This window comes from Ursus maritimus, unplaced genomic scaffold (assembly GCF_017311325.1).
Source record: "Ursus maritimus isolate PB19 unplaced genomic scaffold, ASM1731132v1 scaffold_11, whole genome shotgun sequence".
Lineage (NCBI taxonomy): Eukaryota > Metazoa > Chordata > Mammalia > Carnivora > Ursidae > Ursus > Ursus maritimus.
Window position 1 is genome coordinate 70,103,473 of NW_024423453.1, and position 27,593 is coordinate 70,131,065.

The 27,593-nt window shown below is 43.7% G+C and overlaps 1 protein-coding gene across 1 annotated transcript in view; it reads left to right on the plus strand.

The window, feature by feature from the left end:
- The first annotated feature begins 2,726 nt into the window (after window positions 1–2,726).
- The window catches only part of PEBP4 (phosphatidylethanolamine binding protein 4), a 242,361-nt gene continuing 217,494 nt past the window's right edge, over window positions 2,727–27,593 (plus strand). Inside the window, exon 1 of the mRNA XM_008702074.2 lies at window positions 2,727–2,803. Within this exon, the coding sequence (XP_008700296.2) occupies window positions 2,789–2,803 (15 nt within the window). The 5' untranslated portion in view covers window positions 2,727–2,788. The remainder of the gene's footprint in view (window positions 2,804–27,593) is intronic.

Sequence of the window (27,593 nt, forward strand, 5' to 3'; positions counted from 1 at the left end):
CCCCCCCCCCCCCCCCCCCCCCCCCCCCCCCCCCCCCCGCCCCCAGAGGTCTGGTGGACGCCCTACTCGCTGCTAGGATAAATCTGGTCTGTAGGGGGCGCTAGAGAAGCATGTTTGAGTACTCCTCCCCTTCTCCCTCTTAGCCACACTGAGGGGAACATGTTCATTTGGGAAGATGTACAGAAGTAAAGGGTGGGGTTAAGGAAATGAGTCTGTGCCTCGATACCCATGCCAATGATTCTAATCAGGATTTTTTTTCCCCAAAATAAAAGCACTGTTAATAAGGTAATACATCATGACCAGGTAGGTTTAACAGTTTGGAATCCCAAGTTAAACTGAGTTCAAATCAAAGGAGTTCCACTTATAGGTTTTGGATATCCCACGTATTTCCTTCTGTAGTCATTCATATGTTTAGGTGACATAATATATGGTACACTAAAATATTACACATATCCAAGTCATAAAACATAATAAGGACCCAAACAATCACAAACCTCTTCCTTGACTTAAAAAGTATAACACAAGCAGCGCAGTGCCCGGTTGAAGCCACACGTGTGGGACTCCTCCTTCCCACCTCTAGCCTCTCGGCACAGGAGCCCCTAGTCACATCCGGTGTTTGTCATTTCCCTGAAGATTTAAAGTATTTTCTATCATATTGTGTGGGCATCCCTACATAAGGTGTTGCTTAGGTTTGCTTGTTTTTAAGCTTTGAGAACGGATGTTACACTGTACGAGCGTCATCTTGTTGGACTTGTCTTTTCTCAGCTTTGTGTTACTAAGATCGGGCCACTCCGCTGTGTGTGGCCGCGGGGCCCTCATCTGCAGGGCAGGGTGATTCCCAGGGCCGTGGCGAATCATTCTGCCAGCCAGTCCTTGCTAGTATGAAAACCGCTCCTTTGCATATTCTTGTGCTTGTCCAAGTGCACGTGTTCAAACATTTCTCACTGGGTAAATAGCTAGAAATGAAATTGCTGGGTTATGGGGTAAGCGCCTGCTCAACCTGACAAGATTGCATGGAAGGATTTTCCGAAGCAGCCAGAACACCCGCGGTGAAGAAGGCTTCCAGCTGCTCCTCATTCTCACCTCTTCCTTGGCCTCTCTGCTGGGTGCATCACGGTATCTCAGCAGTGACAGTCGTGTTTCTCTGATTCCTAACAAGGTTGAGTGGGTATCTTCAAACCTTTTGGTACATGTGTGTTTCTTCTTCTGTGAGATGCCTGTTCATGTCCTTTGCCCATTTTCTGGACACCATCATTCTCTTACCATCAGTGATTTGTATGAGTTATTTACATATCTGGAACTAATATTTGTCAATTCTATGAAAAATATTATATATTATATATATTCATATATTTTAAAGTATTAATGTATTTAATATACAAAAAACATTTCTAACTTTTCAGCTATGTGTGTGACAAAAATTTTCTCCAGAATTGTGGCCTGTTATATGACTTTCTTTATGGAGGCTTTTGATGAACCTATGTTCTTAATTATATTGCAGTTGAATTTATCAAGGTTTCTTTCATGGATAGTATATTTTGTGTCTTAAGAAACCCTTCCTTAGCCTAAGGTGATAAATATAGTTTTCTATATTTTTTCTCAAACATGTTAAGCTTGCCCTTCCTGTTTAGACCTTTCTCTGTAATTGATATTTGTCAACTGGGGTTTTGGCTGAGAAAAGAGCCCCAGTACTTTATTTTTAAAATATTTCTCTGGTTTTATAATTAACACATGTTCATTAACAAATACTGATAATTTCAGAAAAATATGAAAAATTAAGAACCACTAAAATTTTTACCACCAATCGATATAGATATCTAAAATACAAAATTGGTACAGAATATCATGCCATAGAGCATTACCTTCTCTTTTATGTCTTTTTTCTCCGATTTTATAAGTTCATAGAACTTGTACGTGTTCAAGTAGAACATTTAGAAGATAAAGAAAACCAAGTGTGTGTTTCACACTACTCTGAAATTGTTCTGTGCGCCTCCCAAACACCCAAACCTGTTATTGAAGAGCAGAGTTCTCTGCTGAAGATCACGGCCATCACCCTGCCAGTAGAGATTCTCCAGGTGCATCCTTGTTCAGGAAGAGACTCCTGTACACCCTCGAATAAGCATACCATGAGGGGGCCCCTAACAACCCAACAAAATTCCAAATGGGCCCGCTCAAATTCCAGAAAAAAAATTGTGAAATGAGTTATTTAAATGATAAATAAGTCAATCCCCTACGAAAACCGTTTTGTTCCTTAGGGTGGAAAATAAAAGCATAGGTTATGAGCAGTATGGCCAAAACCAAGGATCCCCCCATGTCATACTTATGCTTTACTACGGCCAAATTATCAATCTCAACATTTCAGCCCTTTAGAGAGAAACCATTTGAACTCTATTTCACTGGGTTGGTATAAAAATAGTCTATATGTTGGTACGAACATGTCTACATGGTGTCTATGTGCCCACTCATGGGTGAGGCAGGGAGAGCTGATCAACTGAGCTAATCCTGGTACTCACTGTTTCTAAACCGAGACCAGAACGTGCCTCACAAGAAAGATGGTACCTATACCAATGGATTGGAGTTTGCACAGAATCTAGAGTCTAGTTTGTGAGGTAGTTCTGCCTCGGTACTTCAGAAAGACTTGAGAATGAGGGAGTGGCAGGAAGGGGCAGTGGATAGCTGGGAGGAGATACTGGAGCAGAGCTTCCACCAACAAGTGGAAAGGCCAGGAGGCTGGGGAGAGTTTCCAAGACAAGCATTGCCATCTTGCCCAGGGCCTCCTTTGGCCTGCATGATGGGAACAGAGGTAAGAGCCCCAAACCAGTAGCCTCTAAGTTTTCCTGCACGTGGTTTCGGTGGAATGGGGGGAGGACAGAGCCAGAGATCCCTGGGAGCAATGGAAGGCTTCTCTCTTCTAGTTCTGCTGCACAAATGCCTGGGCGGGCTTCAGTGCTTAGCCTCTGACATCACCATTTACGGACCGGGGCCTCTGAGAGCGAAGGGCCCGCTGTGCCTGAGCGTGAAGCGGTTCAGACCTTGGGCTGCCTGGGCTGAGCAGCACGGTGCTGCTGCAGCTGGAGCTCAGCTGACTGGGCTCAGGGCCGAGCTTAGGCTCCTCTGGAGAACCCGACATTTCCCCGCAAGAGCACGCCAGCCAGAGTGTGCCTACCGCTCGCTCTGCAACCCCTGGATAGCAGACAAGAGCTGCTTTGGGGGCAGGTAGGAGGAGAAAGGAGCTGCACAGTCCGTACCTACCTCTTGTCCCTTTTCATCCTACCTCCCCTTCCCCCCACCTGCCCCCCACCCAACAGGAGGAGCCCGCACCAGCTCCAGCTCCAGCTGTGAATTCCTGGCAGGGACGGTGGCTGATTCAAATGAATCTGGTTGGCAAAAGACTCAGCTTTCAAAACCAGCCTACTTGGAACAATCTCGAAGGGCCTGCCCTAGTGAGGAGAGTATCACAAGGCTCCATGGAAGCCAAGAAGGGGGTGGGGGTGGGGAGGTCACTGCGGCTCCAGAGGCTCCCATTGGGGAATGAGGTCTCTTTCAGTCAGCCATACAGTTCAGCAAGGGTTTGAAAATAATTATCAGCACAACCAGCGTTAAAAAGATGGTTCGCTTTTTATCAGTGGTCGGACCAGCTCCAGGCCACATTTATTGAACTAGTTATGGCGGGCGCGGTGCCAGGCACGGGCGATTAGCTTGTACAATAGGAAATGAGATCGGAAAGAAAAAACACATTCCCACAAGCAGACCTTTTATATATGCAGCAGCTGAATTCTAAAAAAGACATTTCTAAATCTCAGAGAAAAATCAGTAGGTAGTTTAAAATCGGAAAAGTCGTGAACAAATTTTTTTGCTTCAATCTCTGCAGATAAGGTTTTACACTTGAAAGAGGCAGCTTAGGGCCATTTAGTGTTTTGATTACCTATGGCTAAAAGGGAATGTTAAAAATGGGAAATTTGGACGAATGCTAGGTGCTGTTTTGGGGTCATAGCTTTGGGATGAGATGCACTTCATGTAATCAAGCAGAAACCCAAAGTTGTAATTTGGGATTTAAGTATTTGGGACGTCACACAAAGCTGTTAGAAGATTGGATTCCTTGGAATTTGGAGCTCTAATTTTAAATATCCACAGAGTTTGTTTTTTAAAAAAACTTGGTATTGGACATTAGTTCAGACTTTCACTTTGAAGATAGCTAGGATAACAACCAAAATTGTCCTGATGAAATGGGCTGACCCTTCTGTTTTTCAGAATTATTAAGGAATTTGACGATTAAATGAATTCTCATTTCTCTTCACACTGGTAAGATAAATACACAATTTTTTTCACTGTTTGTGCTCATAAATATTCTAATGTAACAATTGGGCATTTAAAACCTGAAGGATTTTTATTTACCAGTAAGTTTTTTTAGCAAATAAAATAGGCAAAGAACACACAAATACAATTCATTTTTATAAAGGAAGTAAATATGGGAGCATTTTTTAAAAGGCTTAACCTCAGTTATTTTTAGAAAGCAAAAATTAGATCAATTTTTATCTATCCAATCAGTAAGAATTTTTTTTAAATGATGATACTCGACTCCCGCTGCTTGATGGAAGTATAAATTAGTACAACATTTCTGAAAAACAATCAGATGGTATATGTGAGCCCCCGAGGTGGTATAAAGATTATTTAAAATAAAAGATTATTTAATGTATGAAGATGTTTGAGAGTCAACAGTTGCAGAAAGAAGGCTTCTCAGAGCTTCCCTTATTTGACTAAAAGCAGAAAGTTCTGGGAAGTAAGTCTGCCACAAATTCTTTCTTCAGGGCAGATCTATTTCCAGAATAGGTCAAATAAAACCCACCCCAAATCTCTTTTCTGGGGGATTTGTACAGCCCTGAAGGAGACAGAAAGGCAACTCATACTTGTCAGACAAACATCATCACAAACTTTCTTATCTCTGAAAGAGAATGTTCTGAAAATCCGTTGTCTTTCCTAAAAAACTCGTTTACTCTTCCCACAGAAGCCTTTTCTCCCTCCCTCCCTTTTCCCTCACAAGTTAGGTACAGAAGCCTTTTACTTAAACCATTTAATAAGCCAGCTCCTTCATTGTTGGCTTCCATGTGGACCTCAAAAAACCTTTGTCCCCTGTTACTCTGTCTTTTGTTGGTTTAGTTTGCAGGCCTCAGCTACTAAACCTAAGAGGCAGAGGAAAAGTTCTTTTCCCCTCTTTACATATATATGAAGGAATTTATATATTAAAGGAACACATATATTTTGACCCAAGAAAATTCTAAGAACAAAATCTAAGGAAATAATCAGAAGTCAGGAAAAGATTTATGTGAAGGATGATCATAACAGTGGTAGTTTGGGGGGAGGGGGAACAAAGGAAAAACACTGTCTTAGTCCATTTGGGCTGTTAGAACAGAGGACCATAAGCTGGGGCTTAGAATCAGCAGAAAAATATTTCTCACAGTAACGGAATCTGGGAAGTTCGAGATCAACACGCTGGGAGATTTAGTAAAAGTCTACTTTTTGGTTTATAAACACCAGTCTTCTCTCCGTAGCCTCATATGGTCAAAGGTGGAATGGATCTCTCCGGGGTCCGTTTTATAAGGACACTAATCCCATTCATGAGGGCTCCACCCCCATGACCTATTCACCTTCCAAAGGCCCCTCTTCCAAATTCCAGGTACCATCACATTGAGAATGAGGTTTCGAGGGGGCGCCTGGGTGGCACAGCGGTTAAGCGTCTGCCTTCGGCTCAGGGCGTGATCCCCGCGTTATGGGATCGAGCCCCACATCAGGATCCTCTGCTGTGAGCCTGCTTCTTCTTTTCTCCCACTCCCCCTGCTTGTGTTCCCTCTCTCGCTGGCTGTCTCTATCTCTCTCAAATAAATAAATAAAATTAAAAAAAAAAAAAAGAGAGAGAATGAGGTTTCAAAAGATGCATTTGGGTGTGGGTGGGGGAGAAAAACATGCAGTCTAGAGCCCAAAGTGCCTTAAAAACAGGGGAAGTTTTAAATATATGATGGTATATTCATAAGATGGTATATTCACACACACACACACACACACACACACACACACATCCCTCACACGGACACATGATTGTTTATCAGCATGATCTCAATTAATCAAGAAAAATCCGTACAGGAGAAAAAGGATGAAAAGAAATATCACCAAATGTAAACTGGTTATTTCTGGATGTTGAAAATAAGGGTCTTAAATTTTTCTTTCTGTATATTTTAGTATTTTCCAGATTTTTGAAATAAGTACGTTAATATCTTTTGACAGGGGGTGGGGGAAGAGAAGCAAAAAATGTAATTATTTTTTATAAGATTTTATTTACTCATTTGATAGAGAGAGCACAAGCAGGGACGGTTGAGGCAGAGGGAGAAATAGACTCCCCGCTGAGCAGGCAGCCCAACGCCACCAGCTTGATCCCAGGCCTCCAAGATCATGACCTGAGCCAAAGTCAGATGCTTAACCAACTGAGCCACCCGGGTGCCCCACCAAAAAAGTAATTATTAATCAAAATAATGAGCAAATTAATTAATGTTGAGGGAAGAAGAGTAGGACAGAAGGAAGGAAATATTTTGCTAGGTCTTTCCCTTCACTTGTAAAATGTCACCAAAGCAATAAATGTGGGTAGTTTTTTTCGTAAAGTACAAGCAGTATTTTAATTGTTTTATCGCATCCCACGGGTCAGTGATAAAAGCTAACACAAAGTTGCAACTTGGTATGTTAAATAACTTGGTGCATAAAAGACTAATAAAGTAGGTTTACGTGTATGTGGATATATCGTGACAATATGTAAAGACTATAGGAAGTTAGGCAGTGAATTGCTTATTGCAAATAACTTTTAAACATGCTTTTCAAAGATAACAAGACGTAACAGGTAGTTAAGTAAAAGATATCTTCTGTAATTTCAACACCAGAGTGACAATTGTTTTCCGTTCTATTATCTTCATGTTATATGCTTTTTATACATTTTTTGCTTATTTATCAATCTTAGATTTTTTCTTGATTCTAAATGTTGTGTTGTGTGATATACATAATATTTTTAAATGTTTTGTTGTGCATGTTTGCAAACACAGAGAAAAATTGAAAAGAAATAATCCAAAAAATACTCATTCCCATTACCTAGACTTAACAATTTGTTAACAGTTTTCATGCTTGTTTTTTTGGCCAAAACTTTTCAAAATAACTTGTAGATGTTGGGGAGCAACATCTACAAGGTCCTTCTAGCTGGACTAAGATCAAATTGATGGGGTGCCTGGGTGGCTTCTGAATTCAGCTCAGGTCAGGATCTCAGGGTCATGATCTCAGGGTTTTGAGATCAAGCCCCGCATAGGGCTCTGTGTTGGGTGTGGAGCCTGTTAAGATTCTCTCTCTCTCTCCCTCTGCCCCTCCCTCACCTCATGTGAGGGCACTCTCAATCTCTCTTTCAAAAAAAAAAAATCAAACTGACATTATTTCATATACACAGGGAATCCACACAGACATGGCATTCCAAAGACGGGCAGACAAAATAAGGAACAGATGTCACAGAGACTTAGAAGAAGGGGTAGGGGTCTGGGACTTCAAAGGGGAGGAATGCAATTCACAGGAAGATGAAAAAGAGCAAATGTTCGGTCAACTAGTGTGTGTGGGGCCCCTCAGAAACAACGGAACACACAGGACATGGATCAGACCGGCCTTGGTAAGGTTGCTCCCTGCCCACCACACCCGGCACGCATCATAATGTAGTTCTCTATGGTGACAGCTCTCTTCCTGGAGCAGGTCTCTATCTAAATTCTTTTTAGGCAGTTGAGGGGGAGGAAAGAGCTTTTCCTGAATCTGCTGGGTTTTGATTGCTTTTAACTCAAAATAATCTTCATGCTAAAGCGGCCCATCTTAGGGTGGCCGGCCATCCCTGGCCCCTACATAGACGTTATGACACTTCGAAATACTTCGACACGCATTTCCTCCAAAAGGACATTCTCCTACATAAATAACCACAAAACCATCATCACCCTGAAGTAAATTAACAAAAATTCTCAAATATCAGGGCACCTGGGCGGCTCGGTCGGTTAAGCATCCGACTCTTGATCTCACCTCAGATCTTGATCAGGGTTGTGAGTTCAAGCCCCGCATTGGTGTGGGGCCTACTTAAAAAACAAAAAACAAAAACAAAAAAAACTCTCCAATATCATCTAATACCAACTTGGTACTCAGAGTTCCTGAATTGTCCCCAAATATCTTTTACAGCTACTTTTTAAATCCATACCTTTTTAGCAGCTGCCTAATACCAACAATGGATAATACCATGATGGAATTAACCAGTTCTTCTGGAGGTGACCTGTAATTGTCAAGGAGCTTCTTTCCTTGCAAATTTGGTCTTTCAGCAAATGTTTATTGAGCGAAGTGCTGAAGGAAGTGCTGGTATTATGAGGTGAAAGTCATTTTCCTGCCTTTGAATAGCATGTGCTCAGTGCACAAGGAGCCTTTATTTCTTCACTGGGGCAGTTCTAACTTAGCTGAGAGAGGGGAAATTGAGTCAAATAGTGAATGCTTGCATCTTGATATGTATTTTGTCTTTGGAAAAAGATTATGCCATATCAACAGAAACAATGCTTCTGGCATTTACCCTAGCTGATAATGATACTTCTTGGGATTTCTCCCTCCTCCTCTCCCCACCCCCCGTTGTTTTTCTTTTTGGTATTTCATTGAGTAGAGAATGATATTGCCTTTTCTTTATTCCTTAATGAAGCAAAATGGACTTTTCTTCTCAAATCTCTCCATTGCTTCTATTTGGCTATGCTTTCAGGATCCTTTGGTCGTTCTGTCCTGGCTTCCCCACCTCCCAAGCACTCCTGCCCTTGGAGAGAGGAGGCCTCGCCCTGGGAGACCCGCTGGGTGGTCTGCAGTCCTCTGTCTGCCACTGTCTCTGCCTCGGCCTGCAGAGAGTGTCTTACTGCTTCCACATTCCCACCTCAGAGCCCCCTGGGGTGACGGGGTGGCCAGGGCTCATCATGCCCCAGGAATTGGGAAGAGAGATCAGAGGAAGGAAAGAGGCCACCCAGATGGGAGGACACCTTTGAATCCAAGCCTCCTCAGCCCGGCTCCCCTTTTCTCCTATCCCCTCTTCGCTGTGTTCTCAGAGCATCCCATGTGCCCCATGTGAGGGATGTGCCTTGCCGTACCCTACCTGTGTCCCTGCCTAGAATGTGCTACCCATTCTCTCCGCCATCCTCGGTCCCTCAAGACCCAAACTCAAGTTTTCTAAGTTCCTTTCACTTCTGCACTTAGCTCACACAGCTAACCTCAGCTGCCACAGCCTCTCTCTGTCCCTCCCCCTCCTCCCCAACTCTCCCGGGATAATGGCCTCCCCGCTTCCTCAGCTGCTTCCAGCCAACTCTGGTGGGACTCATGTGGTCACTTTGGTGTGCACGACACTCAGCATCTCGAGGAAAGCCATTCACTCACTGGGTGCAAAGGGCGGGAGCAGAAGCCCTGATGTGTGCTGCGCAGTACGAGGCCAGGATTCTCTCCAGGCAGTTCTGAGGGGATGTGACATCAGCATCCCCCCAGCTGGCCCGAGAAGTCCTCATCCGTGTCCATTCTGTCCCCCAAAGGCAGACACGGTGCAGGGCCCATGGAAGACCAGGCCGACAGCAGTGTCCTCGGGTGGGGGCTGAGCTGAGCGTGGAGGAGGCATGCAGTTCTGCTTTGGATTTTTGCACGGGATTTATCAGCGGAACAGCCGTTGGGAGACATGGGCCTGACCCGCAGGAGCGAGGAGGTGCCGGAGTTCGGGGTCGGCGCTGTGGAGCGGAGCTTTAGACCCTGGAACAGGGCCTCTGCTTCTAGCGAGACCAGAAGAGCCCCCAGGGAGAAAACAGCGGTGCGGGAGACGCCCCCACTGAGGAGGGGCAAACGGGACACTTAGTGGGCGAATCACTTCGGTTGTCATTTTCTCCACAGGCCCTCGAAGCGGTGGGGACTCCACGGAGTACCTGTTGGCGCCCACCACCTGGGCCAGATGGCTCCCAGCAGCCCTTTCTCTCCCCCTGCTGGTCATGTGATTTAATTATTAACCCAGGAAAAACAATTGCCCGCTGAGGGGCTCCATGGCCAATTAAAACTCTACCGGCGGCACTTCCCGGGCCCAGACTCTTCCCCGCCTGGTAAATTCTGGGCCTGCAGGGAACCTCGATGTCTCCCTGACCACCCCTGCAGTGACTGAAGTGCTGTCTTTGGCGGGGCCTCAGGGGGACACAAACCAGAATTGTGGAATGGGGGTGGGGACAGCCCAGTCCTGCACTATTACAGGGGGGCCGTCCGAGCCTAGAGCTTTCGGTAGCCCGATGCCAGGCCACCCAAGTCTCAGCTCCCGAGCTGTAGGCACTGGCTTGTCTGGTTTTCTCACCCGTGACACTAAAGGAGCACAAAGAGCAAGCAGGCCACCCTGCACCCTGCCACTTGCCTCTGCCTTGTGACTGTGCTTAATATAGGTCAGATGAAAACAGCTCCCAAAATAGACCTTCTCTGAGAACAGCTGCGCCTGTGAAGCGCTCCACGAAAGGGAAAAGGTGTGGGTGACCGGGGAGCGTAGCTCTCCTCAGGTGTTACGTAACCCGGACCTGAAAATGGGGGCCAGGTATCTGTGGAGAAAAAGGGAGGGTACCCCTGCCCCCACCCCTGCCCCGCCCCCACCCCCAAGCCCGGGAAGCAGCCCAACCCTTACAGACATCAGCAAGCTTGCAAGGAGCGGGTTCTGTCCTGGACAACAAGGTCACCCCTCAAAGCATCACTCTGGGGAGCTTGTCATGCACACCAAAGCAATCACATGACTCCCACCAGAGCTGGCTGAAGCACCAGACCGGAGCGGGGGGTGGAGGGTGTGAGGGGTTAGGGGGGTGACTCCCCAGGGAGAGCTGGTGCAGGGGGTGGGCTGAGGGGACTGAGGAGAGCGGGACAAGTCTGTGTTTGTCAGTTCAAGGATAGAGGAAGCTTAAGGAAGAGGAGAGCACCTGCTGTGTCACCCCTCCTCCTGCGGGTGACACTGCCTCTTCCACCCTCCTGTCCTCCTGGGGAGCCACCAGTGTGGCCCAGCACTCCCCACAGGACTCTCCCTTTGCCTTTTCTATAATGAAAGAACAGTGCTTCCGCCATTATTCATTTTCCATTCACTGGGTGATAATCAAGACTTCCCTGAAGAAGTGACTGGAAAAGAGACAGGAAGCTGAAAGGGGGCTAGCCAGGCAGGGGAAAGAAGTCAGGGTGTTGAGGAAGCACCTGACACAGCAAACAAGACATGTGCAAAGGCCCAGAGGCACCAGGGCCAGCATATCTCCAGGAGAAAGCACAACTATGGCAGTGACTGGATGACAGTGAGAAAGGCCTGGTGAGAGCTGAGGCTGACAGAGCAAACAGCCACCCCCTCCTGAAGAGCCTTAGGAAGTATGGACTTCCTGCTGACAGAACTGGGGGACTGCTGTGGCGGGGGCTTCTCCAACATGGCGGAATGTTAGGGGAGCAGACTGCGGCCGCCCCTCAGACGCTCTGGAGGTGCTGTGCCGCCCTGCAGTCTGCGTGTTAACAAACCCTCCTCGCATGACTCTGATTCAGGCTGAAGTTTGAGAACCACCGAGAAGAAGGTGTGGCTGTGGATTTGTACACGTGGAAAGAGGGAGCAGAGGTTGTGCCTCTAAGAAGTTTAGCTGTGAAGGAAAGAGAGAGGTGGGGGGCGGTTGGGGGGCTGTGGGAGCGACAGAGACCATCTTGGGTCAGTTCCCTGGGAGGCAGAGGCTGAGATGAGGGTTAGTTGGCAGCGGTTCCCTGGGCAGCGCGGCACGAGGAGCAGAGGCGGGAGCTGGGCACAGTGACCCAAAGGCCTGGGCAGAGCCTTCTGGGAGCTGTGGTGCTAGGGTAGCCCTTCATAGTTGTTCCAGAATCAGGGCAAGGGGGGTCTGAGCCTTTACCCCCGTATTAATCATGCCTCTTTATTTGCTGTATTTTCCCATTTTTTAAAAAAGATTTTATTTATTTATTTGAGAGAGATAGAGACAGCCAGCGAGAGAGGGAACACAAGCAGGGGGAGTGGGAGAGGAAGAAGCAGGCTCATAGCAGAGGAGCCTGATGTGGGGCTCGATCCCACAACACCGGGATCACGCCCTGAGCAGAAGGCAGACGCTTAATGACTGCGCCACCCAGGTGCCCCTGTATTTTCCCATGTTTTAACATCTTGCTGATCCTAGAGGGACTGCCCCTGGCACGGCTACTAATTCCTAGAGATAGCAAATGCCTTCCCTGTGAGCGTGACTTTCATATGCAAACCAACCATTCCAGAGTCCAGACCCTCACCCGCCATCTTGACAGGACTCTTAAAGGGTTCTTACACTCAGGGGCACTACCCCCGCCCTAATCACCTCAGGGTCAGGCACCAAATGACTAGGGACAGCCCCTATATCCTAGAGTCCATAAAATGATTCCAACTAGCCAATCTTAAACCTGTTACACTGCCCTGCATCGCCTTTCCCATGGCAGCCGTAGTAAAGGTTACCGCCCACATTTCCCCCTATTTTCCCCTTGAGCCCTCTGCCTCCTGATGGAAACTTGCACTTCCCCATGTGCCCGCCTGTGTGGTATGCCTTACCGCCTGTTTCTAGGGATCTGCGAGTATAAACTTCTTCCTTCGTGACAGTCCTCTGCATGTCAGTATGTCTTACCCTATCCACTTAAAACAACTCCAGATTGTTTCAAATACCCCAGCACCCACCAGTCATCGGGTGTGGCCTGCCCCAGGGAATGGGTGTCACCTGAGGCCGGGCAGCTCCCTTTGGCAATTCCCAGACAGGGCGTTCGTTGGCTGTGAGCTGCGGCAGCCACCCGGAATTCCAGCAGCTGGGATTGGATGCCTCAGTCCAGAGGGGGCATCTACTAAAAGAGACCTTTTATAGGTGGAGGAAGCTTAAGAATGTTTAAGTGCTGGGGCGCATGGATGGCTCAACTGGTTGAGCGTCTGACCCTTGGTTTCCACTCAGGTCTTGATCTCAGGGTCGTGAGATGGAGCCCCGAGTCAGGCGCCTTGCTCAGTGGGAATCTGCTTAAGTTTCTCTCCCTCTCCCTCTGCGCCCCTCCCCCCACTTTATCTCTCAAATAAATAAATAAATCTTTTTTAAAAAATGGCATCGAGCTGGTGTTTGCAGATTGAGGAGCCTGAGCTGGAAGGAGGGACATGACGGTAGCAGAAAACAAGCCATGCGCAGGACTGATGGACTGCGTGAGGCCAAGAAACAGCTGCAGTGGGAAGAAGTGGCTGAGTGGGAGAGCCAGAAGGATGGGCCGAGCAGGGATGCGAGGGGGCAGATTGCAGAAATGCAACAGTTCTGGGTGAAGGGAAGCTTCAAAGTGTGTCCTGAGGAGTGGGTGGTAGAGACAGAACAGAGGTTAAGCCCTTAAAAAGTGAGGCAGTCGAGGAACCAGGAAGCCATAGTGTTGGATGGCTCACACTTGTGAATGCTAACTCACACATAAGAAAGTACAACACAGACTTGGGGAGAAACAGTCCTTTGGACTATATTGGCTGTAATACTGAGGTAACCAATTGACCTTGTTCAGTGAAAATACCTCTAACACACTGTGGAGGTTGTCAAAACCCAAGTTTTTGCTTTTATATATTTGCTAAATTTAATAGAATGAATGTCGTAAAAAGAAAAACAAGAAACATTCCAAAAATCATATGTTGGTTGTGGCCTTAAGATGAAATAAAAAGCCTGGGTGAAAAAAGTCAAAATATTTACAAGGGTTGCTTTTAGGTGATGAGTGTTTATAGAGTTATGAGTGGTTATTTCTGGGGGGCAAGCGTAGTTTTATTTTTATTTTTTTAAAGATTTTATTTATTTATTTGTCAGAGAGAGAGCACAAGCAGGGGGAGTGGCAGGCAGAAGGAGAGGCAGACTCCCCACTGATCAGGGAGCCAGATGTGGGACTCGATCCCAGCACCCTGGGATCATGACCTGAGCCGAAGGCAGACACAGACACTTAACCGACTGAGCCACCCAGGCATCCCAAGCGTTGTAGTTTTAGAAGACAGGAGACTGTAGAAGACAGTGAGCTGGGTTTCAAAGTGGCCAGGGAAGGAAGAGAAGGTCAACATATGGCCTCTGTGAGAAGGCAGGTAGAGGGCAGCGGGTCTTGGAGCCCGGAAAAGGGCCCTTAGCGGTCAGCTGTAATGCCCAGGCCTGCAGGGAGGTGGCGCTCCCAGCTCCTCCTCCAAGTTCATGCTCAACTTAAGCCATGCATTGGTCGGCCTTGTCTCATGACTGTGGTCGCAAGTTATGAGGTCTGTTAGATAAGATTTGTTTTCTTCTTTAAAAGGAATTTCGGAGCAAAAGGAGCTTGAGAAATCATATCATTTTACACATTAGGTAAGTATAAGTGAGCTTGGGTTGTCAGCTCATAGGAAGGACAGGTGGCTGTTTATGGAGATTCTTTTCTCTCTCCTCCCCATCTTATACCCATCTATTCTACTCTCTCCAATCTACTTACTGAATAGCTTCTGGATTTATGAGAGCAAGACATACTCTCACTTTAGGACATTTTCAAAGAAAAAAAGGATTAAGATACACACACAAAAGCAAAACTACAACGCTTGCCCCCCAGACATAACCACTCTATCAACACTCATTACCCAAAAGTAACCCTGTAAATAGTTTGACTTTTTTCATTCAGGCTTTTTACTTCATCTTCTTAAGGCCACAACCTATGATTTGTGGAAAGTTTCTCTCTTTTTTTTTCTTTTTATGACACTTATTTCATTAAATTTAGCGAATACATATAAAAGCAAAACTATTTAAAAATCTACTATAATGTAATGTTACACCCCAGGTAACACCCTAAATAAAATTTATGAAAAAATAGGCATTGGATTTTAGATATTGCTTTGGAACCTGCTTGTTTTGCTTAACTTTGTGTCGTTCTTTGGAAGTCTCTGTGCCCCTTGGATCTGCTCTTTGTCCTGTGGTCTGTCCCAGAGGCCGACTGTAAGGCACCTTGTCCTCTGGCTTCCAGATGAGCCCGATGAAAGAAGGCCCTGCAGGAAATAAGAGGGTGGGAGGAAAGCGAGAGCAGGTATTTCTCTCAGGCAGCCTCTCTGTGGGGTCACCTTGAGCTGCTCTGCCCCCCCCCCCCTTAAAAGGTCACACTGCTCCTCTCCGTGCAGACTTTCCTGCAGGATCTTCCTTCTAGGTTCCTTTAATAGCTCCCTCCCCCGGGGCCAGACTAGCATGGGGTGAGGCAGGTGCCTCTGGCGCAAACAGGTAAGGAGGTACTCACTGTGCCTTGCACAGCCCTGAGGGTGAATGTGTCCTCAAATCCTGCATCCGAAGTGCCTCACTGAGCTTGCTGTGCTCCCCGCCCTCCCTCCCCGAAGCCACTGAGGTCTAGTGACAGTTTGTTGTTCCTAGCCCCCAGTTACTTCGACACCTGTCCCCCTACCCTGCCCTCACCTTTGTAAGCAGCCCCTTTATTCATTCCTCCTCGATTTATCCCCATGTGAGTGTGCCATCAAGTTCCTCTTGGAACCCTGCTATAGCTGGTGCATCTTTCCATAGCACCTAGTAATTTTTTAAAAAGACTTTGTTTATTTGAGAGAACGCACTAGCTGTGGGGAGGTGCAGAGGGAGGGTCCCTGCTGATCCCAGGACCCCAGGATCATGAGATCATGACCTGAGCCAAAGGCAGACGTTTAACCGACAAAGCCATCCAGGTGCACCACACTTAGTAATTTTTTAACATTATTTCTAATGGTTTATTTTCTACATGAAATACAATCATTTAAAAAAAAGTCTCATTCCCTCTTGTGAGACTTCTATGGTTTCCAAACTATTGCTATTATAAAAAAAATTCTGCATAGACATGGGCATTTCCTTGGGTAAATTCATAGTAGAATTTCAGGGCTAAACTGCATAAGCATTTTTATGGCTTTATACACGTTTATTATGTATCAAAATGTACCCAGTTTCAATTTGCATTCTCTGTTGCTAGCGGGCAGGAACATGGTTCCAGTCATGTGTTCATCCTTCTTTTTTGAACTGTCCGTGAGCTTTACTCATTTTTCAGGGCCATGATACTTTTTTCATATTGATTTATAATGGCTCTTTATGTATTAAGAATATTAATCTTTTGTCATTTGTTGTAAATATTTCCTAGTTTGTTGCTTGACTTTCATCTTTTTTATTGGCATTTAATAATTTTATACTTGTGTATGGGCATTCAAAAATTTCGGAGTTTTCTTAAGAAACATCCATTTCTTGCTTTTGTTTTTTTTCTTTGCTTTTAATCTTAGCAAGGCATTGCCCTCCCCAATATCATATAAATATTTTGTATTATTTTTCTCATTCTTTTATAGTTTCATCTTGCATGCTTAACTATTTGAACTGTCTGGAATTAATGTTTTTCTGAATAGTCGATTGTCCTAGCTTCTGTACTTACCTAATTTAAATCTCAATGTCATCATATGTTAAATATCCACTCATATTCAGGTTTGCTCCTAGACTTTCAGTTCCACCTCATTGAGCTATTTATTCTTGTGACAACACCATGATGTTTTAATGATTATAGCTTTACAGGAAAAAAAAATAAGACACACTTTTTTCCGCTCCACACCCCATTAACTTTCTTTTTCAAAAAAAATTTCTTGACAATTCTGCTATATTAATTTTTCCAAAAGAAATTTAGATTTATTTTCTAAATTTGCACTAAAACCACAGATTTTTATTGGAATTACTTTATATCTATAAATTCATTTAAAAATAACTGATATTTTAAAAATATTAAAGTATTTCAACTAGATATATAAGTATCTCTCCATTGATCAATTTTCTTTAAAAAATCTAAACTTCTTTCATATTAAATTTTTATAATTTTACTCATATATGTGTTGGTTTGATGTAGATCTTATTTTAATATATATTTTTTTCTTTTTAAATTTTTATGTAAATTCTAGTTAACGTACAGTGCAATATTGGTTTCAGGAGTAGAATTTAGTGACTCATCACTTACATACAACACCCGGGGCTCATCACAAGTGTCCTCCTTAATACCATCACCCACCCAGCCCATCCTCCCCACCTCCCTCCATCAACCCTCAGTTTGTTCTCTATCATTAAGAGTCTCTTGTGGCTTGTTTCCCTCTTTCTTCCCCCTCCCCATATGTTCATCTGTTTCATTTCTTAAATTCCACATATGAGTGAAATCATATGATATTTGTCTTTCTCTGACTGACTTATTTCACTTAGCATAATATACTCTAGCTCCATCCACATCATTGCAAATGGCAAAATTTCATTCTCTTTGATGGCTGAGTAATATTCCATTATATATATATATATATATATATATATATATATATATATGTGTGTGTGTGTGTGTGTGTGTGTGTGTGTGTATACACACACATATATACCACTTCTTCTTTGTCCATTCTTTATTTATTCTTTATCCATTCTTTAGTTGATGGACATTTGGACTCTCTCCATAGTTTGGCTATTGTTGATAATGCTGCTATAAACATAGGGGTGCACGTACCCCTTCAAATCTGTATTTTTGTATCCTTTGGGTAAATACCTAGTAGTGCAATTGCTGGATCGTAGGGTAGTTCTATTTATAACTACCTATTCTATTTATATTTATTCTATTCTATTTATAACTTTTTGAAGAAACTCCATACTGTTTTCCAGAGTGGAGCTGGCTGCACCAGTCTGCATTCCCACCAGCAGTGCAAGAGGGTTCCCCTTTCTCCGCATCCTTGCCAATACCTGTTGTTTCTTGTGTTGTTAATTTTAGCCATTCTGACAGGTGTGAGGTGGTATCTCATCGTGGTTTTGATTTGCATTTCCCTGATGATGAGTGTGTGATGTTGAGCGTTTTTCATGTGTCTGTTAGCCATCTGTATGGCTTCTTTGGAAAAATGTCTATTCATGCCTTCTGCCCATTTCTCAACTGGGTTATTTGTGTTTTGGGTGTTGAGTTTGATAAGCTCTTTACAGAGCTTGGATACTAACCCTTTATCAGATTTATCATTTGCAAATATCTTCTCCCATTCCATAGGCTGCCTTTTAATTTTGTTGATTGTTTCCTTCGCGGTGTAGAAACTTTTTATCTTGATGAAATCCCAATAGTTCATTTTTGCTTTTGTTTCCCTTGCCTCCTGCGACATGTCTAGTAAGAGGTTGTTGTGGCCAAAGTCAAAGAGGTTGCTGCCTGTGTGCTCCTCTAGGATTTTTATGGTTTCAGGTCACACATTTAGATCTTTCATCCATTTTGAATTTATTTTTGTGTATGTGTAAGAAAGTGTTCCAGTTTCATTCTTCTGCATGTTGCCATCCAGTTTTCCCAACACCATTTGTTGAAGAGACTGTCTTATGCCCACTGGATATCCTTTCCTGCTTATCGAAGGTTAGTTGCCCATATAGCTGTGAGTCCATTTCTGGGTTTTCAATTCTGTTCATTGATCTATGTGTCTGTTTTTGTGCCAGTACCATATGGTCTTGATGACTATAGCTTTGTAATATAGCCTGAAGTCTGGAATCGTGATGCTTCCAGCTTTGCTTTGCTTTTTCAAGATTGCTTTGGCTATCTGGGGCCTTCTGTGGTTCCATACAAATTTTAGAATTATTTGTTCTAGTTCTGTAAAAATGCTGGTGGTATTTTGATAGGGATTACATTAAATGTAGTATGGACTACATTGGGTAGTATGGACATTTTAACAATGTTTGTTCTTCTGGTCCATGAGCATAGAATGTTTTTCCATTTCTTTGTGTCCTCTTCAATTCCTTTCATAAGTATTCTACAGTTTTCAGAGTACAGATCTCTTACCTCTTTTGTTAGGTTTGTTCCTAGGTATCTTACGGGTTTTGGTATAATTGTAAATGGGATCAATTCCTTGATTTCTTTTTTGGATGCTTAATTATTAGTGTATAGAAACACAACAGATTTCTGTGTGTTGATTTTCTATCCTGCAACTTTGCTAAATTCATGTATTCTAGCAATTTTTGGTGGAGTCCTTTGGGTTTTCTACATAGAGTATTATGTTGTCTGCAAAGAAGTTTGACTTCTTCCTTGTTGATTTGGATGTATTTTATTTCTTTTTGTTGTCAGATTGCTGAGGCTAGGACTTCCAGTACTATGTTAAATAGTAATGGTGAGAATGGACATCCCTGGCTTATTCCTGACCTTAGAAGAAAAGCTTTCCAGTGTTTCTCCATTGAGGATGATATTAACTGTGGGTCTTTTATAAATGGACTTCATGATGTTGAGTTATGTTCTATCCCAACTTTGTTGAGGGTTTTTATCAAAAATCGATGCTGTATTTTGTCAAATGCTTTTTCTGCATCTATTGAGAGGATCGTATGGTTCTTATCCTTTGTTTTATTAATGTGATGTATTGCATTGATTGATTTGTGATTATTGAATCCCCCTGCAGCCCAGGAATAAACCCCACTTGATTGTGGTCAATAATTCTTTTAATGTACTGTTGGATTATATTTGCTGAGAATTTTTGCATCCGTGCTCATCAGGGACATTGGCCTGTAATTCTCCTTTTTAGTGGGGTTTTTGTCTGGTTTTGGAATCAAGGTAATGCTGGCCTCATAGAATGAGTTTGGAAGTTTTCCTTCCATTTCTATTTTTTTGGAACAATTTGAGAAGAACAGGTATTAAGTCTTCTTTAAATGTCTGTTAGAATTCCCCTGGGGAAACTTCTGGCCCTGGAATTTTGTTTGTTGGGAGATTTTTGATTACTGCTTCAATTTCTTTACGGGTTATAGGTCTGTTCAAATTTTCTTTCTTTTTTTTAAAGATTTTATTTATTTATTTGAAAGAGAAAGAGTGAGTGAGAGAGAGGGAGAGAGAGCACAAGGGGAGGAGGGGCAGAGGGAGAGGGAGAAGCAGGCTCCCATCTGAGCAGGGAGCCCAATACAGTACTCGATCCCAGGACCCTGAGATCATAACATGAGCCGAAGGCAGATGTTTAACCGACTTAAGGTGCCCTGTTCAAATTTCTATTTCTTCCTGTTTCAGCTTTGGTGGTTTGTACGTTTCTAGGAATTTGTCCATTTCTTCCAGATTGCCTGGTTTGTTGGCATATAATTTTTCATAATATTCTCTTATAATTGTTTGCATTTCTGCGGTGTTGTTTATTTTTATATGTTTAGAAAGAGCTTCCTGCTAAAGATTGACTTGATATAATTATAGTTTTTTAATAGATGTTGTCGTTTTTAATTTTTAAAAATATATTTCTTTTAATTATGGTAAAAAATATATATCACTAAATTTACCACTTTAACCATTTTGAAATATACAGTTCTGTGGCATGAGGTACCTTTGATTGTTGTGCAACCATCACCACCATCCACCTCAGAACATTTTTCCTCTTGTAAAACTGAAACTCCATACCCATTAAACACTCTGTAGTCTTCCTTCCCCTCAGCCTTGGCAACCACTGTTCTACTTTCTGTCTCAATGAGTGTGAGTACTTATTCTGAGTACCTCATAGGAGTGGAATCATAAAGTATTTATCCTTCTGTGACTGGCTTATTTCACTTTGTATAATGTCTTCAAAGTTCATTCATTTTGTAGCATGTGTCAGAATTTCCTTCCCTTTAAAGGCTGAATAATATCCCATCGTAGATACAATGTATCATATATATTTTGTCCATCCATTCCTCTGCTGATGGACACTTGGGTTGCTTCCTCTTTGGGGCTGTCCTGAATATGCTGCTGTTGAACAGGGGTGTGCAAATATCTCTTCAAGGTCCTGTTTTCTACTCTTTTGAGTACTGTTGGCTTGCAATGTCCCTCAGTAGCTTTCTGGGTATAATCTGAAACCAGCCCTAGTCCAGGGAGGGCAAGGAGAGAACGAAGAAAGAGGCAGACCACTCTAGATAGTCTAGATTGGCAGGTGGCAGATTTGATAAGCAAGGGACCGTACCTATGAGGCTTGTCTTGGGCAGCTACAAGATGAATAGATCTCTACACCTGCCATCTGGAATTTTAAATGTTCGTATAGAGGACTTAACTGGGTTTAGTCATGTACCCAGTCCAGATTGCCTCAACACCACATTTCTATCTTGAGATTATATCCTTGGGGCAGTTTCTGGCAGCAGACATGGCAAGTGGAACACACATTCCAAGGATAGGAGAGAGGGGTGAGAGTGGGGTGAGAGCCTCCAATTGCCTTGCCCAGTTTACAGGTCAACTGGCAGTCATGTCTTCTCTCTCCCTCTCTCTCTCTCTCTCTCTCTCTCTCTCTCTTAACAGACAGTGTTGTATTAGTTTCAGGTGTACAATACAGTGATTCCACAATTTCATACACCACCTGGTGCTCATCATGACAAGTGCTCTCCTTAATCCCCATCACCTATTTAACCCATCCTGCCACCTGGTCATGTCTTCTTGCTACCCTCCTTGAACAGATATATGCCCAGAGGTGGAATTTCTGGATCATGTGTTAGTGCTATTTTTAATTTTTTGAAGGCCCTCCATACTGTTTCCCATAGTGGCTGCACCATTTTACATTCCCACCAGCAGTGCACAGAGATTCCAATTTCTCCACATCCTCACCCACTTGTAACTTTCTGGTAGTAGCCTCCTAATGGATGTGAGATGGTATCTCACTGTAGTTTTGACCTGCATGTCTCTAATGAGCTAGCGATATTGAACATCTTTTCATGTGCTTATTGACCATTTATGTATCTGGAGAAATGTCTATTCAAGTCCTTTGCCCATTTTTTAACTGGGTTGTTTTTTATTGTGGTCAGTCTTAGGAATTCTTTTTATTTTCTGGATACTAATCCCTTATCAGATATGTGATTTGCAAATAGTTTCTCCCATTTTGTGAGCATTTTTTATTCTGTTGATAGTTTCCTTTGATGCACAAAATTTTTTTTAAGATTTTATTTATTTATGAGAGAGAGAGAGAGAGAGAGAGAGAGAAAGCACGAGTGAGGGGTAGGTCAGAGGGAGAAGCAGACTCCCTGCTAAGCAGGGAGCCAGATGTGGGACTCGATTCCTGACCGGAGGAACCATGACCTGAGCAGAAGGCAGATGCTTAACTGACTGCGCCGCCCAGGCTCCCAATGCACAAAAGTTTTTTAATTTCTAAGAAGTCATTTTAGCAATATTAAGTCTTCTAATCCATGAGCAAGGGATAACATTCCATTAAGATATGTTTTTAATATTAAGAATGGACAGTTGACATTTTCAAATGGTTTTTTGGAATTGAGATAATTTTTAAAGGGATAATTCCATTAATAGATGTACTAATATTCAATCATCCTACATTTCCAGGATAAAGCCAACCTGGTTATGGTCAACTACTCTTTGTATTGCTGGATTTGGCTTGCTAATATGTTTGGCATTTTAGCTTTTCTATTCATAAGAAAGATTTGCAATTACTCTCTTTTGTACTTGTTAGGTTTTACTGTCACATTTGTGCTAGTTTTATAAAATGTACTGGGAAACTTCCTATATGTTTCCCTATGACCATTTTTTTGACTTGGGAAATATCTGTCGTTATTAAGTTTTTATAGCAGGTATGAATTTTACACAGGTTCAGAGATACAGATATGTAACTCTCATTTCTCAAGACAGATACTTGGTTGAAGACACTCCATTTCCGCTGATGGGAGAAAACTTACTCATAAATTTTAGCCACTTTGTTCTGTTTTTTTAAAAAAGATTTCTTTATTTATTTGAGAGAGAGAACATGAGTGGGAGGAGGAAAGGGGGAAGGGCAGAGGGAAAGGGAGAGAGAATCTCAAGCAGACTCTGCACTGAGCACACGGCCTGACTCAGGTGTCAATCTCATGACCCTGAGACCACTATCTGAGTGGAAACCAAGAGCTGGACACTCAACCAACTGCACCACCCAGGTGCCCCATTTTTAGCCACTTCCATATTAAAACATGTCAATTTAGAGTATAAACTGAAATCCAATCCCCCCCTTCCTCTACCTTCCCCATGGCGATCTGAATTCTAGGAGGCTTACTTATCTTTCTAGCGTGAGATGGGTTCTTTGGTGCTGGTGCACCTCCTGTCTTTTGCTCCCGTTGCCATGTGCCGGCATCCACTACAGGTGTACCCGGCTCCGGTCCGGGGTCTGCTTGGCCGTGAGCCCACCAGCACGGCATCCCCCTTGTCCTGACACCACTCTCCAGGGTTCTTTATGGGCTCACTCACTACTTCCATGGGTCCCAAGGACTTGTTTGCATTCCCTCAACTGTCCAGGGTATAGGGAACAAATCTCCACCTGCCATCCACCCAGATGACTCTCTCAACCATTTTGAGTTTACCATGTTTGTTTCACGTCCTCCAAAGCTTGCTGGGTCATGGAAAGTCAGCCTGTGGGCCTCTTTGCTCTGGTACTCCTTTCAAAGTAGTCGGGGTTTCTCTTAGCCTGCCCCTCCCTTTCAACCGGGAGAAAGCCAAGGTGCTGAGCACTCTTCAGAGACTCTTTATTTGGTGTCTATGAACACCACCTTCAAATCTCTAGTGAGAAATCTGTCCTTTTATGATCCTAAACTCTGTGCCCTCTGCGATTTTGTCTATAGCCATTGATTTGTAAAGATAAGGTTTTTTTTTAACGTACAAAACAAAATAAAAATAACTTCTTTCTCAAAAATGTGGCTCTTGAAAATCAGGTGTTTTGGGGATTCAGGCTCTGTCTCTCCAATAAGGCAAAATGTGCCTTGAAACTCAAAGCTGAGCAACCCCTTTCTTGTTCCGCCTTCCCTGCCATTATCTGTAAAGCAGTGAATGCCTTTGAGTTAAGGATAGATGATGAGCTCTGGGAAAGTAGGAGAAACCAGGAGTTACTTTCAATAATTAAAAAAAAATCATCGATTGATGTTAAATAAAATATCCTGCTATTTTAGAAATCATTTTCTCATAAAATCACCTGGTCTAGTATGTGTCCTGAAGGTAATTCTTTGATAACATTTTCAATTTTCCATTATTATTTGTTTCTTTGAGTTTTTTATTTTGTAAATTTGAATACCTTCATGTATTCTGAATAACGATCAGTTTTATCAGTGTTTTCAAATTGATTAGCATAGTGTTATACACGTTCTCATAATTGAAAATACCTTGATATCAATGATTATGTCCCTTTCCTTACATTTTTTTTAGAAAGGGAGGGAGAAATACAGAGAGTGTGCACATGGGGTGTGAGGGGCAGAGGGAGAGGGAGAGAAATAATCCTGAGCAGGCTCACAACCCTGAGATCATGACCCGAGCCAAAATCAAGAGCTGGACATTTAACTGACTGAGATATCCAAGTGCCCCTATCTTTCCTTACATTATTGCTCATTTCTCTCTTTGACCTGCATCTGTCAGGGTTCAGCTGCAGAAATACAGTCCTTCTAACTGGGGTAAGCAGAAAGGAAACCGTGTCAGTGTGGAAAATAACTTACAGAATCACTGGGGAGACTGAAGAAGCAAACTTGAGGTTAAACTCTCAAAGGTAACTTCCAAAGACACAGGTGCAACTTAGGGTATCCCTACCATGTACCCCATTCCCCTCTATGCCACCTTTGAGCACTTTGTAAGAATCATCTCAATGATATCTCACAAAGCCCCATGAGGAAGAACAAAAACAAAACCATCGAGTCCCTGGTCTCCATGGCCACAAACAAGCCAAAAGGCAGGGAGCCAAGATCTGCGATTACTTTCCAGCTGCAAGGTTACCATGGGTCAATAGAGAGTTGGGATGGGCTACCCACTCTTGGTGGCCCCTGCAGGCAAGTACCTGAGACCTGAAGAGTCAGGGACAACCAGTATCTAATAACCAGAATTCTGGGCTAATCTGATCCTGGGATCGAATTATTTTCTTCGTAAGAGATCCTTGATTTAATTCTGCTCTAGAAAGATGATACATGGTCCCAGGATGCAGTTGGATGAGGCTGTTCCTGGAGTGGGAGGTAGAGGGAGAATTTGTTAGGGCAGGATGCAAACAGGGAGGAGAAAAAGGAAGCATGTGTCCGTGGCCCTGACACCCTCTCTCCCACCTCCACCCCTGCCCCCAGGAGTTCAAAGAGGGTGAACAATGGATTCCTAAACCTGGAAGCCTGGCAGGATCCCAATCATCGTATGGAGACCTGGGGACGGCTGGCCTGGCTCGGATCTTCCATCGAAGCCACACACAAAGGTTTACCATGCCCCACTAGCTGCTAGACAGCGTGGCTACAAGGTGTGTGTGTGTGATGCTGGCCTCCCCCCTCCAGGACCCATCCAGAAATGCATCCTTGCCTCACAGCACTCACTCATTTCAAACTTGTAGCCTCTTGAGTAACAGAGTCAAGTTTCCTTGCTTTAATTCTTTTTTTTTAAAGATTTTATTTATTTATTTGACAGAGAGAGACAGCCAGCGAGAGAGGAAACACAAGCAGGGAGAGTAGGAGAGGAAGAAGCAGGCTCCTAGTAGAGGAGCCTGATGTGGGGCTAGATCCCAGAACGCTGGTATCACGCCCTGAGCCAAAGGCAGACGCTTAACAACTGAGACACCCAGGCGCCCCGGCCACCCAGGCTCCCTTCCTTGCTTTAATTCTTAAAATGAACTCCTCATCCCTCAAACTGTTCTTACGCCACACTGTGCCTCAGTTCATCAGGTTTTTAAGGAAACAAACAAGTTCATGTTTACCCTATCATGCCCTCTTCCTCCCAGCCTTCACCTGTCTAGTTTGCTAAACAAAGGTAATTTCTTCAGCCTATCTTCATTTGTTTTTATTTTATTTTTTTAAAATTTTATTTACTTGAGAGAGAGAGAGTGAGCACAAGCACGGAAGGAGTAGAGGGAGAGGGAGGAACAGACTCCCAGTGAGCAGGGAGCCCGATGTGGGACTTGATCCCGGGACTCCAGGATCAAGACCTGAGCGGAAGGTAGACGTTTAACCGACTGAGCCACCCAGGTGCCCCCTTTTGTTTTGTTTTTTAAATATTTATTAATTGATTTGAGAGAGAGAGAGAGCATGAGCAGGAGGAGGGCAGAGGGGGAGGGAGAGGGAGAATCTGAAGTAGATTCTGTGCTGAGTTTAGAGCCTGACGCAGGCTCAATCCCACGACCCTGAAATCATGACCTGAGCTGAAATCAAGAGTTGGACGCTTAACCAACTAAGACGCCCAGATGCCCCCATTTTTTAGTTTTTTAAAAAAATACCGGCTCATTTTATGTATGTATGTATGTATGTATGTATGTGTTTATTTATTTAAATGCATTTCTTTAACACACTCTCTACACCCATCACGGGGCTCAAACTCACAACCCTGAGATCACGAGTCACATGCTCTATCAACTGATACAGCCAGGTGCCCCCAGCCTGTCTTCATATTTAAAATTCTTTCCAGATTCTTATCATATTTCATATATTGTGTTTCCAGCTGCCTTTTTTTCTGGGCCTTTGCAGGCTCCTCATGTCTTTGGTGAGGGGTGAACCCACACACGATGCCCTTGGGGGGAACAACGTGACTTCTTTGTGCCTATGGGCAGTGGACAAAAGGAAAGGGCAGTGAGTGTACTTTCAGCAGGGTTGATGCTGACCGTCAGGGGTAATCAGTCCTATGAAGCCTAATGCAAGGACGAGATTAAAAAACACCCCACTGCAACACTTAAGCACAAGTAGTGTATTTGCATCATCTCAAAGTATGCTCCCAAACACCTAGTATTTACAAAGAGGAAGATATTGAGTCTACGCTGGAGAATCCTGGACGACACTACCTTAACCAAGTGACTAAGGTCAATATCACCAGTAACAGACCAGCATCATACCCCTCTGATCTGATGCACTGAGAAGAGCAGGCTGCCTCTGCCATCTCCTTCCCCATAATGTGTGACCTCAACTGAATCACGAGAAAGCATTCTCCAAAGTATCTGACTAGTATGCTTCAAAAATGTCAGTCATGAAAGACAAGGAAAGACTGAGTGTCTTAGTCCTTTGGCGCTGCTGTAACAGAATACTATGGCTTGGGTGGCTTATAAACAACAGACACGTATTTCTCACAGTCCTGGGGGCAGGGAAGTCTGACATCAAGTTGCCAGCAGATTGGGCGTCTGGTGAGAGACACTTTCTGGTTCATAATGGACCCCATCTCTCTGTGTGTTCACATGGTGGAAGGGGTGAGAAAGCTCTCCAGGGCCTCTTACAAGGACACTAACCTCATTTATGAGGGTTCTAACCCCCATGACCTAATCATTTCCCAAAAGCCCCAGCTCCAATACATTGGAGATCAGGCTTCGAGACATGAATTTTGCGGAGAGACAAATATTCAGTTTATAGCACTGAGAAACTAGAAGAGACTGGTGCTAACCAAGGAGACACGAAAGCTAAATACAGTGTGGGATCCTGGAAGAGAAAAAGGGCATTAGTGGAAAAATTCATGAAATCCAAATAAATTCTGTAGTTAATGAATAGCATAGTACTAAGGCTAATTTGTTAGTTTCGATAATTGTTCTTTGGTCATGCAAGATATTAGTCACCATTAGGTGCAGGGGGGTGAAAGGTGTCCAGGAGATTCTGTGCTACCTTTGTAACTTCTCTGTAAGTATAAAATTAACTAGCAACAAACAA